Source organism: Chlorocebus sabaeus, chromosome 21, assembly GCF_047675955.1.
Source record: "Chlorocebus sabaeus isolate Y175 chromosome 21, mChlSab1.0.hap1, whole genome shotgun sequence".
Lineage (NCBI taxonomy): Eukaryota > Metazoa > Chordata > Mammalia > Primates > Cercopithecidae > Chlorocebus > Chlorocebus sabaeus.
The window spans coordinates 26,802,176-26,819,526 of record NC_132924.1 but is presented as its reverse complement, the minus strand read 5'-3'; the positions used below and the strand labels follow the sequence as shown (position 1 = coordinate 26,819,526).

The following is a 17,351-nucleotide window of genomic DNA, read 5'->3' as shown; positions in this document are numbered from 1 at the left end:
TGTATTAGAACACCTCATTCCCCAAATATGTCAGAATCAAGGTGTCATTGTGTTAAGAAATTAATTATACAGGAATGAACAGAGCTGAAATGTCTTTCCTACATAGAGAATGAACCAAGAAGTTGATATTTGTATTAAGTAAAAACATTGAACTACAATTTAGAAAATGTTGATACCAATGTATTTTTTAAATACATTAAAGCAGCTTTTAGCAACTCTTTAATTATTCCCAATATATAGTTTGAATTACTGTGTTCCTTGATGAAAAGGATAAAGGAATGTAAGTGACTCTACCATAAACACAGGAAAAGTTTGGATAATCTCAGTACCTACTACTACCAACAACAAGACCAATGATCCCTCCCCCCCTCTCTTCTCAGGACTGCCATCTGACTCAAACCAGTTCATGGCTATCTGACTACAAAATGAGGCCGAACTTTATCACAATCAAGGTGGAAATGAAAATAACAATCAAGAAAAACACTTCCCTCATTTTAAATTTTTTTTTTATTTAACATATATAGTACATGTAAACAACTGGCATAAAATTCATAAAAATACAATACTCCTATGCAATATTACTTTATTCCTGATACACTTTCATTTTCTCATTAATATCACTGCCTATTTTAACACTGTACTTTTTCAGCCAAGCATTTTTAGAGGCTTATCTTTTTAAAGAAATACGGCCCCGACTTTGTTTTCTAAAATGTCATAGCTATAGCTATTTTGATCGCCTCTTTGCCCATCCTTACTTTCCTCACACTAAAGCAAAAATATTTTTAAATGCTAAAAGTATGAAAAACACTGAGCTTTAATACTGTTTTGTCACGCCTATGGAGCCTGCTACCACTCTGCATTGCCATCAAAGGTGTGGGTGCTCCACAGCGCTGGTGCGGTGAGCTGTGGCCACGGCTGCATAGCAGGGACCTTCAGGCCTCTGCTCCAGACTGGCTTCCCTAATATATAGCCACATTTTGCTGGGGGTTACATTCATGAACACTGCTACAAAGGATCCTTCTGGAAAAAGGTAATTTACACTACTTTTAATGGTTCTCAGCAAATGAAGCAGTTATAATAGTATTTTTAATGCTTTTTTCCTACACAGTATTTCTACTTATTACATGTGAACTTATTTGGAAGGAAATTACTGGGGGTGAGAAAAATACAGAATAACTGTAAAATTTTTAAAAATTGTAACTGCTGGATGTACACAATCAGCCACACTCAGGTGAGCAACAGTCACAGATAAGCAGAGCGCACCTCCCTCTCCCTGCCCATGTCGACTCCCATCCTCAGCCTCAAGTGTCCACTGCCCCTTTTCCTGGACTGTTGTGCATCATCGCTCAAATGTTGCTTTTGATCCATAAATCATGGGCTGCTTCCCTATTTTCTAAAACTAGCAAAAGCCTAAGAAATAAAAACAGTCAACCAGCAAATGAGAAACAGTGGCCACAAATCTGAAGAACACTGCCAGAGTCCCTCTCCTGGGCCACTCCCACGGAAGGAGCATCCCTGGGAGCTGCGACTCTGGGCTCTGGGGCAGGGTTGGGGGCGGGGTTTCCCTGAGGCCACACCCCTCAGGCTTTGCAGCTGACCCAGGTGAGAACAGGCCTGCCCTTGGGCTCTGGTAAGAAGGTAGAAAGGGAACAGCGGCTTCCAGGAGTGGGCACCAGAAACCATCCCTGAGGACTAAGGTCTCAAGGACAATCCACAATGAGGTTAATCTGCCTGTGGTTAAGAAAGAGAAGCTGGATAATTAAATGTGTAGTCAGTCAGTCACAGTCACGGTTTGCTTAGAATTTAAAAGCCTAAAACCTTTTCTCAGAGCCATGAGGTTTCATTGTTTTGAAGAATCTCATTTCACACAAATTAACTTCTAAGAAACAAAAATTCATACAAGGAATTCAAAGAAGGTGTAGAAATTTTTCAAAATAAAAATAAATAGGAAGAAAAAAACTAAAGAGGAGGACGAAATATACTCATTCTGCATACTGAAATAATGGTTTTTAGAACCAAAATTATAACATAATGCTTAAGGCTTTGTCTTATTAAAGACAGGCAATCTTAAAAGTAAAATATAAAAACTCCATTTATCATTATTCTTTACGTTTTTGACAGCAAAATTAGTCATGTTTTATGGTATCTTAATAGTAAAAGAGAAATTACCGTGTACTATAGTCTACTGTTCCACTATAAATGATGTCTTCTCAAATATACATTAGTTTCTAGATGCACTATATTTGGGGTTGTTCAAAATAGTTTTTCTTAAAACTATAATTAAACATGAAAAAATTTTAAAGTGGTTTAAAGGTATTAAAATATAAACATTTGAATAATGCTAAAAAATGAGGAAAATACAGTTACCATTAATTTTTTTAAAACCAAGAATAAGTACTTGATAAGCAACTAAATGAGTAAACAGTACTTATTTGACAGAAAATGTGGGGAGGAGGAGAAGAGAGAGCGAGAGAGACATGGTAACGCCACAGGGCTGGCAGTTAAGGGAATTTCCTAACCACAAGGTCCGAGAGTTTGGATTAATAATGGGCAGGAAAAGCTTCATTAACAAGAGAACAGAGAACAAAAAGAGCACAAGGAAGTAAAAGAGACAGACAGTTCTACACAGCAAACGTTCCATGTCTGCTGCATCTACTGTAACTCAAGCTGATGACAGGGGCTGACACGACCGAAGAACTTACAAAATCACTGAAATGTCCAAAAGACAAGAGCGAGAGGCAGAAAAAGGAAGCATTAAAAGTTCTTACACTATAAAATCAGCCCCTACATAGTCAGAATTGTCCTGTATTTTCATGTCACCCTTGTCACAACCCATTGTGTTTTCTTTCTACAGGTAGCTTTGCTTACCTTAGCACAAATATCAAAGTCAAGTACAAGCATACACTCATTTGCATAGCAAATTTTAAAGGGTGCATTGAAACAGTAACCAATTGATAAAGGTAAAAGTCATTTTTATAATTAGAATGACATTCAAATTGACCAAATAAAACGTTTTCTATTTGAAAACAGTTACCTACAAAAGTTTTTGGGATATGAACAACACATGACTTAGCAAAACATTAAAACCGTTACTGATGTAGTTCTCCATAGGCAGCAGTTCATGTAGAAGTCATTCTTTTACAACTTCTAGGACTTTGTAAACACTGTTCTGGAATACAGTGGTGAAGTGAGGTTTGGAATCCTTCACCAAGAGGTTACATAAGGGAGTTTTCCCAGCATTGGCAGGATCTTCTACATCCCAAATTTCAGGCATACTGCAACCAGGCCTAGAAAAATGAATGTACATATTAAAAATCAATGTGCATTATATAACCGCAGATAAAGCAGGGCACTTCTTATATTCCTGACCTCATTTCCTTTTCTCCACTTAAATTACTTTAGTTTTTAAACAATCCTGTCATATTGCTATTTTAAGATTTTATAAGCTGCCATGACTCACTTTAGGACAAGGTGAATGCAGCAAAGGTGACTATAAGGAAAGACACAGACCTGCACATACATATATCCAGGTGTTGGGGAAAGAGACACCTCAGTTAAACTCTGCCGCAGCTACTTACCAAGAATGTGGTTCTGGGCAGGTAGCTTCCCTTGGTCTTAGTTTTCACATTTGTAAAATGAGGAAATAAACACCCATGACATAGGTTTGTTGTGAGGATTATGAGAGATCAGGTATCCAGCGCCATGCCCAGCACACAGAAAAACGTGTAACATTGATTTAAAAAATTATAATGAACAAATATGCTTAGTTCACAGGGAAGCTGCATTAATTGTACAGATGCTCCTCAACTTAGAATGGGGTATGTTCCAATACAGCCATCATAAAAAGTTGAAAATGCATTTAATACACCTAATGTATCCAGCATCACAGCTTAGCCGAGCCACCTGAAACATGCTAGGAACACTTGTATTAGCTGACAGCTGGACAAAATCATCTAATGCAAATGCTATTTTATGACAAAATGTTGAATATCTCATGTAATTTACTGAATGCTGTACTGAAACTGAAAAACAGATGGTGGTATGGGTATCTGAAGTGTGTTTTCCACTGAATGCATATGGCCTTAACACTGTCACAAAGTCAAAAAATCAGTAGGTCAAACCATCTTAAACCGGACAGTCAATATTCTAGAATGAATCAATTTAAAGAAATTCTGGTAGTGTTGAGCACACATCTTAAACACATAATTAAATCTCAAAAGCAATATATCTTTATAAAGAAGAGAATAAGTAAAATTGGCATCATATGACATTTGCCTAAATAAGTTCTTCAAAATAACAGCATCATTTATTTTAAATCAATAACAGTTTTATAGATATAACTGTTGGATACTGTTATCTACCTTTTGAGGAATTTTAGAAAACAGAAAAACATACTGGAAAATTATAGACAATTGACAAGTTTTGTCAATTTTGTCATAATTGCTTCCTCAAGTTTTGTCATAATTGCTTCCCTTTTTATTTTTATTTTTATTTTTTTATTTTTATTTTTTTTAATTTTTTACTTCTGATTGATACAGTTTATTTAACCATAAAATTACAAACAGACATTTGCCTGCTTAATATATGCCAAGCATATGTGATGCCAAGCATATATGTTGTTATTATAATACAATAATTACTTTATTCAATATCACAGCAATCTTATACAAAGTTTTTGCTTTTATTTTAAAGCGGGTAAAATGGAGGAAGAAAGACTTTATGTACCTATTTCAAGTCTTAGTAAGATCCAGAAAAGGAACATGAGCCTGCCCGTAGATAAAACCAGAGATCCTGGGTTTGAGAGGCCTGTGTGGCTTCATGATGTGTGTGGTGTGTGTTTACGATGAACTAAGTAAATAAACCTTGCAGTAAATATTTGTAATCTGTTATAGAAATGTGATGAGTAAGTTTAGATCTCTTGCACATCATAAAATATGATGCGTATGTCTTTTTTAAATGTAAGATGACTAATCTATTTTTATTTTATTTCATAGAAAGATTGGCATGAGTAGCTAGAAAAGAATAGTCCTTCAACACAGACTATTTAAGAAGCGCTGGTCTAAACTATTCTGCTCTCTAACCTTTGTTTATGGCAAAATTGTATTTGTTTTTATCATAATTTTAGACATACATGTACAAAAACTATTACAATTTTTACATCGATTTTCCATTGACTTTTTTTTTTTTTAAATTTATTTATTATTATTAAACTTCAAGTTGTAGGGTACATGTGCACAACGTTCACAATTGCTTCAAAGAGAATAAAATACCTAGGAATCCAACTTACAAGGGATGTAAAGGACCTCTTCAAGGAGAACTACAAACCACTGCTCAGTGAAATAAAAGAGGACACAAACAAATGGAAGAACATACCATGCTCATGGATAGGAAGAATCAATATCGTGAAAATGGCCATACTGCCCAAGGTAATTTATAGATTCAATGCCATCCCCATCAAGCTACCAATGAGCTTCTTCACAGAATTGGAAAAAACTGCTTTAAAGTTCATATGGAACCAAAAAAGAGCCCGCATCTCCAAGACAATCCTAAGTCAAAAGAACAAAGCTGGAGGCATCACGCTACCTGACTTCAAATTATACTACAAGGCTACAGTAACCAAAACAGCATGCTACTGGTACCAAAACAGAGATATAGACCAATGGAACAGAACAGAGTCCTCAGAAATAATACCACACATCTACAGCCATCTGATCTTTGACAAACCTGAGAGAAACAAGAAATGGGGAAAGGATTCCCTATTTAATAAATGGTGCTGGGAAAATTGGCTAGCCATAAGTAGAAAGCTGAAACTGGATCCTTTCCTTACTCCTTATATGGAAATTAATTCAAGATGGATTAGAGACTTAAATGTTAGACCTAATACCATAAAAATCCTAGAGGAAAACCTAGGTAGTACCATTCAGGACATAGGCATGGGCAAAGACTTCATGTCTAAAACACCAAAAGCAACGGCAGCAAAAGCCAAAATTGACAAATGGGATCTCATTAAACTAAAGAGCTTCTGCACAGCAAAAGAAACTACCATCAGAGTGAACAGGCAACCTACAGAATGGGAGAAAATTTTTGCAATCTACTCATCTGACAAAGGGCTAATATCCAGAACCTACAAAGAACTCAAACAAATTTACAAGAAAAAAACAAACAACCCCATCCAAAAGTGGGCAAAGGATATGAACAGACATTTCTCAAAAGAAGACATTCATACAGCCAACAGACACATGAAAAAATGCTCATCATCACTGGCCATCAGAGAAATGCAAATCAAAACCACAATGAGATACCATCTCACACCAGTTAGAATGGCAATCATTCAAAAGTCAGGAAACAACAGGTGCTGGAGAGGATGTGGAGAAATAGGAACACTTTTACACTGTTGGTGGGATTGTAAACTAGTTCAACCATTATGGAAAACAGTATGGCGATTCCTCAAGGATCTAGAACTAGATGTACCATATGACCCAGCCATCCCATTACTGGGTATATACCCAAAGGATTATAAATTATGCTGCTATAAAGACACATGCACACGTATGTTTACTGCAGCACTATTCACAATAGCAAAGACTTGGAATCAACCCAAATGTCCATCAGTGACAGATTGGATTAAGAAAATGTGGCACATATACACCATGGAATACTATGCAGCCATAAAAAAGGATGAGTTTGTGTCCTTTGTAGGGACATGGATGCAGCTGGAAACCATCATTCTCAGCAAACTATCACAAGAACAGAAAACCAAACACCGCATGTTCTCACTCATAGGCGGGAACTGAACAATGAGATCACTTGGACTCGGGAAGGGGAACATCACACACCGGGGCCTATCATGGGGAGGGGGGAGGGGGGAGGGATTGCATTGGGAGTTATACCTGATGTAAATGACGAGTTGATGGGTGCAGCACACCAACATGGCACAAGTATACATATGTATTTTTATTTTTAAATAAGAGAAAAAAAATTCCCAACAAGTCCCTCTTAGGTTTAGTAGCAGTCCCTCCCTCACTCTCCACCATGAGGCAAACACCGCAGCAGGGATGTACATCATTTTCCCTTTTTAAATAACATCTTTAATTTATAATAGTCATTATAAAAGTGTCAAAATATAGACCTATATATATTTTAAAAAATGAAAGTCACCATCATCTCCAATAGCATTTCTCAGAGGTGACTTCTATAAATAATCCAGCATATATCCTGCTGGACCTTTTTTTTTTTTAAAAAAATATTATTTCAATAGCTTTTGGGAAACAGGTGGCTTTTGGTTACATGGATAAGTTCTTCAGTGGCAGTTACTGAGATTTTGGTGCACCCATCACTAAAGCAGTGTCAAGTGTACCCAATGTGTAGTCTTTTATCCCTAACCCCACCCCTTGCTTCCCCCGAGTCCCCACAGTCCATGGCATTTTTATGCTTCGCATCCTGGTAGCTTAGTTCCCACTTATAAGTGAGAACATACAATATTTGGTATCTGCTGGATCTTTGGTTATCCAATGTCAGACACACATACAGACACGGATATCATTATATACACAGACGCTGTGATGGTCAGTATTGAGTATCAACTTGATTGGATTGAAGGATGCAAAGTATTGTTTCTGGGTGTGTTTGTGAGGATGTTGCCAAGGGAGATTAACATTTGAGTCAGTGGACTGGGAGAGGGTGACCCACCCTCAATCTGTGTGGGTACCATCTAATCAGCTGCCAGTAAGCTAGAATAAAAGCAGACAAAAGAATGTGGAAGGACTAGACTGGCTGAGTCTTCTGGCCTCCATCTTTCTCCTGTGCTAGATGCTTCCTGCCCTTGAACACTGGACTCCAAGTTCTTCAGTTTCTGGACTCTTGGATCTACGCCAGTGGTTTGCAGGGCACCTTGGGCCTTCAGCCACAGATTGAAGGCTGCCCTGTCAGCTGTCCTACTTTTGAGGTTTTGGAACTCTGACTGGCTTCCTTGTTCCTCAGCTTGCAGATGGCCTATTGTGGGGCCTCACCTTGTGATCGTGTGAGTCAATACTCCTTCATCAACTCCCTTTCATATATACATCTATTTTTTTTTTTTTTTTTGAGACAGGGTCTCGCTGTGTCGCCCAGGCTGGAGTGCTGTGGCATAATCCCGACTCACTGCAAGCTCCGCTTCCCGGGTTCATGCCATTCTCCTGCCTCTGCCTCCCGAGTAGCTGGGACTACAGGCGCCCGCCACCACGCTTAGCTAATTTTTTGTATTTTTGGTAGAGATGGGGTTTCACTGTGTTAGCCAAGATGGTCTTGATCTCCTGACCTCGTGATCTGCCCACCTCGGCCTCCCAAAGTGCTGGGATTACAGGTGTGAGCCACTGCACCCAGCCACATCTATCCTATTAGTTCTGTCCCTCTGGAAAACCCTGACAGATGCCCTTGAGTTGTTTTTACAAAAATGGAATTATTCTGGGACTCTACCTATACTGAACAATAAAATGTGGCACCATTTTTCCATCTGAGTACATAAAGACCTACTCTATTGTTTTAAAAGCTTCTAGTTCTCATATGTATTAACCAATTCTTTACAGACAGATACTTTGTTTCCCATCTTGCCATTATAAAGCAATGCAGCTATAAGCAGTCTTGTACCGAGCTCCCTTCTACAAGCTAAACCTCTAAAGCAGCGGTCCCCAACCTTTTTGGCACCAGGGACTGGTTTAGTGCAAGACAATTTTTCCATGGACTGGAGGGTCAGGGGGATGGTTTTGGGATGAAACTGTTTCACCTCAGATCATCAGGCATTAGATTCTCACAAGGAGCATGTGCCCTAGATCCCTCGCATGTGCAGTTCTCAAGAGGGTTCGTGCTCCTATGAGAATCTAATGCTGCCACTGATCTGACAGGAGCCAGAGCTCAGGCTGTAATGCTCACTCACCCTCCACTCACCTCCTGCTGTGAGGCTGGGTTCCTAGCAGGCCACAGACCAGTACTGGTCCATGGCTGAGGGCTTGGGGACCCCTGCTCCAGAGGCAGCATTATCACTCTGCCAAAGGACTGCACAATTTTTTCTTACCTTCCCTTCATCAAACTATCCCCTAGAAATGTTTTGCCAATGAGAATTCCCATGAAGAGGGTTCAAGTGCACACTTTTTGCACCCCCTTGCTGACACTGGTTTCTGCTGACATGGAACACCTATGATCATATGGCTGGACATGGGTTTTCTACCTTGTAATTTTCTCATACACGTCAAGGCTGAACTGTTACAACACTGAGGGCCGTGGTGGCAGAGAGTGAGACACACAGAAAGTAGAAAACAACCCACAGTTTTCCTGAGTTCAACAGCTTTAAGGAAAAAGAGAGGGCAAACAGCTGTCTTGGGGAGCTCTGGGTGCCTTGTGCAACATTATTTAGTCCTCATCTGAGTTTCCCAAGGTTTCCCCAGGCCAGCCATCTGCAAATAGCATTAGTGAAAATGTGAATAATTTCCTTCTAAATACATGTATTTTATGTCAACTCTATTATTGGAGTAAAACAGAGAACTGTAGTTAATTAAAAACTAATCTACAACTTGCATGCAAATATATTTCAGTGTTTAAATATAAACACAGTGTCAAATATTTAAGGAATAATCAAGCCATACAATTAAGCCACTTGTAAATGAGATCATTTAAACATAGTGCTCACCAACTGCCAGGCACAGATTAAGCACTAGATGAATACTGGTCCCTCTTTCCCTTCCTCTCCTATCTGAGTTCCCCATCTGCTTTCCCCATTCCGACAGACTTTCATGTCCCGGCAGTCTACAAGGGTTTCAGGCTGATCACAACTGAAATGGAGAGTGAAGGCCAAGGAGATAAGGAAGGTCCCAAACCTGGCAGAAAGCTTTGTCAAGAAACTTCCTACTCTGAATGTAAACACTAGGTAAATATTAGTCATTCTTCACTTTCCCCTCCTATCTGAACTCCCCATTTGCTTCCCTGTCAGGACAGAAAGCACAGCTTCTGTTTTGTGTCAAGGTTGAAGCAGAGTGGCCCTGTCCGGGGTTTCCTGCCAGTGTGTCATCAGCCTGGCTTAGATCTTGTACTAGATGGAGAGTGCTGTTTTGATGAGTGGGAAAACAGATGAGAGAGTCACTTTTGTAACTTCCTCCCACTCAACTCCTGCTGTGACAGACACAATAAATGGCAAGTCAAGGTCCAGGCGGGGAAATCCAGCACCCCCTCTTCTGCACCCCACCTCTCAGTCTGAGTGCTCGTAAGTGACCTGAAGTCAGTTCAATGTCTGCTATTTTGTTTAGTGTGCAAAGTTTATTGCCATACTTCCTGAATTTGCCTTCGTATCCCTTCTTGTGTGGGTAAAACAGTGCTCTGCCTACTCTGCAAACAGCATGAACCTGAACATGAGACTGTTAGAGCTGTGCAAATCCAGGGAGCTCTCCGAACACTCTACAGCACAAAGCCTCTGCAATCTTCACATATTCAGACTCTACGCGGGGGTCTAGGGAAAAATGAACTCTCGAATCAAGGCTCATTGTTAGCTTGGAGAAAAAAGGTTATGAAAATTATTTTTATGTTCCAGTAACTTACAGTTGTTTCAAGAGAGTGAAACCCACAGAAATAAAGAAGATCCCAATTCTGGTAGAAAGCTATGCTAAGAACTGAGTTCTCTCTATTGCAAATGTCAGCCTACCATTCATTTCATATAATTTCCTGATAAGATCGTCATGAGATGCTTAGAACTTTTCTGTCCTAAATTTATATAACAATGTTAAAGGTGAGTATGTGAATTTCATATATATTCACAAATGATTAAAGCATTTTCTAAATTATTACAAAGTAATATTTTCTGTAAATCCTGACTGAATTCAAACCATGGAGCACACATTCATAGGAAAATCATTCTATGATCAACAATTATTTTAGTTTCCTTGTGAGCAAAGCTGTAAATACTATGTCACAGAACTATTTTTCACTCACGACTCAATATTTAACAATGTTGTCTTAATACCATATGTGTCATTGAAATATATGGTGGGCAAGTATGATCAAGCCACAAATATAACAATCTCTTGAACACTTTTGTTTAGTTACAGAGTAGTAAGAATTTTTAAAATATTATTATTCCACAAAATAGTGTTTATTTCTGACAAAATTCTTCCTGTACTGTGCTCTTCATGAAGTGAATGGTTTGGTACTTTAAAAGCAGGTTACTGTCACCTGCTGTCCAGTCACTTACGTGCCACATTTCTAGATAGCTTTAGACTCACATCTGCTTTGAAGATCTTACTGTCACTTGGAGCTATATTCAGATTAGTAAACATCTCTGTGGAAATAGAAACTTTTAAAAACTATAAACCCAAGAGAATGTGGGTCACAGTAAAGTTCTTTTCCCATTCAAATAAGATGTGAAACGCCAGGAAAGAAAAGTTTCCTTCTGAGTTGATGCTGACAGGGTATCCCATCCATCGACAGGACGTGGTGTAGCACAGAGACCCAGTACGGATAATGCGGCCCCTGGTGCTCAGCTGCCTGACTTCACCAAAAGAGACTCCCTATTACTTGGTTTCAGACCCTGGAAGTCTTTTGAAATAAAATACATCCAACTTTAAATAGAATTTTTTTTTTTAAACATCAAAAGCAAATATGAACAATTTGGGAGATTATCAACTAGTGCCAATAAAAATCTCTTTAAGGTAGTACACATACGAATCATTATTTAAAAAAAGATATTTATAAAGACTGAAAAACAAAGTCTCCAAATCACTATCTAAAAGGTTTTTTCAGGCCAGGCGTGGTGGCTCATGCCTGTAGTCCCAGCACTTTGGGAGGCCAAGGCAGGAGTAGCACTTGAGGCCAGGAGTTTGAGACCAGCCTGGCCAACACGGCAAAACCCCATCTCCACTAAAAATACAAAAATTAGGCAGAGGCTGCGGTGAGCTCAGATCATGCCAGTGCACTCCAGCCTGGGCGACAGAGTGAGAGCCTGTTTAAAAAAAAAGTTTTTCCACGTATACTTTATGTTATATACACACCCCCGTCAACAGCAAAGCATTTGCCATGTGCTTGGATTAACCTTCGTGTCTTCTGATTATAAAATGTTAACTGTGTTGATACTCACTTGGATCTTCTTACACACCATGACTCTTCTAGAATGTAATAGTTCACTTTTAACTTTATCAGTTCTCGCTTCACTTCTTCAGCTGCTTTCCGACTATACATTGAGTATACTATTTTCGTTCTGGCTCTTTAAAGAAAAATAATTGGGCACAAAATTTTCAAGATTAAAACGATATAATCAACACATTTGGAAGAAAGCACTGAATTAGACTAGATGACGATGAAGAGGAATCCAGTCAGGAGGAAATTCCCCATGGAAGTTCCTGCTAATGGCATCGGTGAGGTCAAAAGCAGAAGGCAGAAGGAGACCAAGTCGTGGGAGATGAGGGTCACCTTTAACGCACCCCTACTTTCCAAACTTGGTCATCTTTGTGTTTGTTCACCGATTTATTTGTCTTAAATTCTTCACTGCTCCATCACATGTAAGAGTGAGGTACCCTGTGTGTGAACAGGGATGAACTATAGCAAACACAACTACAGGACTACTCTGAAGCTGCAACAGTCCCAACTTCGACATCAACAGTAATTCACATTAAATGGTTCTTCGTTTTATTTCTAGATTTAAGAAAAACTAAACTTATTTAACAAAATTGTCTGGAAATTAGCTTGATGAGATTGATTTTTTAATGAAAAAACTTATTTGTAAATGTACATGCCATTGTTATGCAAAAGAAGATGCTAATAAGATTCACCTAATCACTTAGAAAATGAATAGCTTCACCTGCCTTAGAAACTGCATGAAAAATTAAATTTAAAAAAAGATAATTTAGACCACACGTCTCTAAATTATTTTCTAAAGTCTCAAAAAAATCTAAAAAAACAGAAAACACCCAAGATCATTCTAACAGGCTATACTGGTGAAAACCAGAATAAACTCCTCTTTGAATGGAATTCTATTTCAAATGACTTCTCCAAAATCAAGAAAAATCACCTATGAGAAAACCTTAATAAACACCCTAAGCTAAACTCTTCAGGGAGTTATAGGATGAAAAGAACTTGGACATTTTAGAGCCCTGTTAACCTGTGGGAAAGTACTATAGTATGACTTCCTTTTTCTGCCTGGTAGAGAAGATGGCCCCCAAAGTTGTTGCTTTCCTGCCCTGTGAAGCCTTAACGGATTTGTTTAGAGCTTAGCAGTCTTATTTCAGCCTTCTGCTCCCCGACGCGATAAGCCTCCGTTCATCATATCCTTTTGGAACATTCCTCATTCCTTTGCTAGCGTCCTCCACTCACTGTCTGTTTGCATGGAAGGTTTGTTTTGATGATGCAAGACTGTGCACTGACCTCAAGCCTGCGTCTTCATAATGTGGATGATTCACAATGGGCCGAAGCGCAGAGAGCTTAACACTTGCCATCGTGGGCATGGCACCCGCAAACACTGCATCTGGAAAGCAAGAGGAAGGTCTCAGGAAGACACTCAGTGAGGGTGAGAAGGGGTCTCTTTCAAGTTTAAATCAATTATTTCACAGGTAACAGAGCGGAGGCCCAGCAGGTTCATGACTTCAAGATGCAATGGCAGAACTAGAATGAGGTCAGATGGCTGATAAAGTAGCAGTTGGCAGCCAGGTCTGGGAAAACTATTTTCCTTGCAAAATAGAGCTTCATCATCTCATTATTAAAGATTTCTTTCTTTCTTTCAAGAAAAAAATCTTAGAAATCCTTCCTGAATCTAGAAAAGAAGTATCAAATGGACTAGGAAAGCTTTATAGTAACAAAGAATTCTAGATGATGATTTAGCATTCAAAAATTTGACACTCAGATGACAACAAAGACTCCCTTTCCACACATGAGTAAAATATCACATTCTAGGAGTTTATTTCAAGAAGGAATGTGAAGGACTAATATTAAAAATTCATTAAGAAAATAAGCACAGTAAAAATTATTTTAAATGTGGCATTTATGACTGTGAATAAATTTTGAAAAAATTAAAATCTATAAAAAATGGCAGAATAAATTACTAAGAACTTATATATAACATTTCCCCAGAAAACCATTTAAACAGGATTGATATCTCCTTTGTTTTAGATATTCTAAAAGCAACATTGCTTAGAAAGAGTAAGATCAGCAGAAGTAACTAGGGTTTAAGTGTTTGCAGTGGTATACAAAATTGTGGGAAAAACAGCTAAAAAGTATGGCTTTTTTTTTTTTTTTTTTTTTTTTTACCTGGTTTAGTACTATATTTGATCCACTCTATAAGTTCTTCTTGTGGCAAATTGCTGAACTCCCCTACAATATTCCACTGGGTTTGCAGATTTGCTGAACCTTGTATTGACATTGCTGCTAATATAGCAAAAACAACAGCACCAGGATGTACTTTGCAAAAGAGCCATCCAAATAGCTGAAACCAAATTAAGAATACATTGGTAATTGTTAGTATAAAGTAGTATGCATCTGTTATGCAAAACTTCTTCCCAGAGAAGAATGTGGCCTCTGCTAGAGTCCCAAATACAGGATTAATTATCCTTAAAAAAAAAGCCCCAAAATAATAATCTTTGGGATCAAAAGAATTCTACCATCAGCCTCATATAAGTGGAACACAATGTAGGAAGCTCTTTTCTCAACCTGCTTTCTCTACTCCCAGATTCAAGTAAAGCCACAACCACCTATGCAATTTACAAGGCCCAGTGCAAAACAAAAATGTGGGGTCTCTTGTTAAAAAATTATTAAGACGTTCAAAACAGCAGCAGCAAACATTCAACCAAGTTCAGGGTCCTTCTGAATGCAAGGTCCTGTGTGACCAGCAGGAACCCCACATTTGCAAAACCTGCCCTGGGTGACACTTTCTATTAGATTGGTGCAAAAGTAATTGCGGGTTTTGCTATTTTAATGACAAAACCCGCAATTACTTTTGCACCAACCTATATCATCAGTCATGCTGCAGGATAAAGACTCAAGATTAAAGGCTTCCAACCAGCCTCCTCTCCTGTGCCAGCCTGAAGGGGTCAGAAAGGAGGAAAGTAGTGCCTTTCTAACACAATCGACATTCTGCTTGGGAACCTCGAGGCTGGCTACTTTTTTCCACATTCAAATAGTCCACACTCCATAACAACACTTTGTTCTCTTGATCTTTCTCTGCATGTCTACAGAGCTAGATTTCAAGTTTTTTGAGGGCTTACAAACACTGGCTTTTGACTTTTCTGTCCACTACTCTATCCTCCATCCCTAGAGTGCACAGGGTAGGTGCTTAGTGACTATCTGCTATGTTTAAGGGAGGTGCTGCTGTTGTATGTAGGCTGGTTGACTGATGGAAAGGTGACACTATGAAGAAGCATCAGTTTGTGAATACAGAGCAAGGAGGCAGTTATCCAGGAAAAATTAGCAGCAAACCCCCAAGGAAGGCTTAAACTAAATTTTAAAAAGCACAAGTCAAGAATGTGCACCAAATGTGTACCAAATGAAAAAAAAAGTTTAAGTTTGACACTAAAAAAAAAGACCATATAATTTTCAAGCACTTATAACTTGAAATTGTTAGGATTATTTGTGATATGAATGTCAAAACAAAAAAAAAGTTACTATTTGTACAATTAAGCTCTGCTTTCTATCAGCACCTGCAGTAACCACTCATGAACTCAGTCTGTACTAAATCAGTGTTTGTTGTACACCAACAACTATTTTAAAGTCTTTAGAAAGATAGAAAATGATCAGCTTTGGCCCTTACCCTTTAAGAAAGATAAGTACAAAACCATGAAGAGCTTTAACTATAATCACTTAAAAGACTTTGTAATTCATTATTTTAGGGCCACTCAATAATAAAGGCTAAAATTATTATAGTAGCTATACTCCAACATAACATGTTACCTGTCTTGAGCAGATCAGTGATGCCATAACACACATGTGTGGTGTCAAGAAGAGTTTTAGTCTCATAATTAAAATACCAAGGGCTGTATATGCTAACAATTGCAATGCATGATAAACCAGCTGAAAGAAAGAAGAAAATATTTTTTACTCCTACTGTTAGTGAAGTTTAAGAATACTAAGCTGGCAATATGTAGAAAGGGGTATGTTCTCCTTAGTAACAAAAAGTACTACTACTTAGGTTTCTGAAATTTCTAAAACAATTCTTAAAATTCACTTTCAAAATGTTCCATTTTAGTGGAAGCCTAAAATTATCAAGTCATTAAGGCAAGTGCTTCTGTGATTCTCAGAGTCAAACCTGTGGTTAATAAAGCCCACATTTTTGAATCTACCTGGATGCTACCATCAGACCAAGAAAAGACAGTGGTAAAAGAAATGACTGCTGCATCAAGATCTGAGGGCTCCATTTTGGAACTGCCCTCAAAACCAGGCTGGACCACTAGGAGATGGGAGCAGTAACCAATCACATCTCTGAGGACTCAGGCAAGGTGAGCAGAGAGGAAAGTGATTTCCAATTGTGCAACAGACATCTCATATGTATGTCTAAATGGGCTCCAGAAATCAACTGTCAGAGCAGAACAAATGAGTTTCCTAGTTAATTTTAACAAATGAATGTTCAGTGAATCTGCATGTAGCATTCTCATAAAAACACATACCAGGTTATTTTCAAGATGATTGCTGACAATTGCCAACAAAGTTAGAAACTGGAACTAGAAAGGAAAGTCCAAATGCATGCAACTTTAAGATAGTAAAATTATAGTGATATTAAGTCTTTACCTCTCCATGATCAAACTGGTGTTTTCTGGAACAGAAAAAAATATATTGCTATCAACTCATTATTGAAGCACTTACTTCATATATTTGCATTTTCATCTTGTAAACAGGAGTTTTACAACTTCTATAACATTCTCTCAGGACACATAGAGGCAAATCAGAATAACTAAAAGTCACATGCCAAAACTAGTGCTATATTCTTTTAAGAAAGTTAATGAAGAAGGACAATGTTGTATTATATCCTAACTATTTGATTAGATGGGTATTTATTAGGACAACAAAGGCACACTGTGGTGTCCCAGCTCCCTCACTGGTGATACCCCAGCAAAGCATGGGATGAAAAAAATCTTCGAGATTTTCACTAGGCAACCAAGCACAGATGACAAATAAATGATTATATGTGTAAATCTGAGTTCAAGGGAGAAGTCTAGTCAGAGACGGGAATGTGTGAGTTGACAACACACACCTTCTCCTTCTTAAGCACTGATACGTTCCCAAGACCCAGAGCAATACCTGGCACTTAGAGCTCAACATTTTTAATGAATGAACAAGTGTATCAATAAACTGTTAATCCAGGTAGCATATAATCTGAGAATCTGGCCTTAAAAAGACTGATATATTAGCAAACT

General features: G+C 38.3%; 1 protein-coding gene across 2 annotated transcripts in view; it reads right to left on the bottom strand.

Annotated features, from left to right (window-relative positions):
* Positions 1-489: 489 nt before the first annotated feature.
* The window catches only part of DPY19L1 (dpy-19 like C-mannosyltransferase 1), a 111,591-nt gene continuing 94,729 nt past the window's right edge, over positions 490-17,351 (bottom strand). For both annotated transcript variants that reach the window (XM_073008970.1, XM_073008969.1), the window contains exons 17-22: positions 16,726-16,750; positions 15,892-16,011; positions 14,257-14,431; positions 13,378-13,477; positions 12,095-12,220; positions 490-3,287 (exon numbers count right to left, since the gene is read on the bottom strand). In XM_073008970.1, coding sequence (XP_072865071.1) covers positions 3,131-3,287; positions 12,095-12,220; positions 13,378-13,477; positions 14,257-14,431; positions 15,892-16,011; positions 16,726-16,750 — 703 coding nt within the window. In that variant the 3' untranslated portion in view covers positions 490-3,130. The remainder of the gene's footprint in view (positions 3,288-12,094; positions 12,221-13,377; positions 13,478-14,256; positions 14,432-15,891; positions 16,012-16,725; positions 16,751-17,351) is intronic.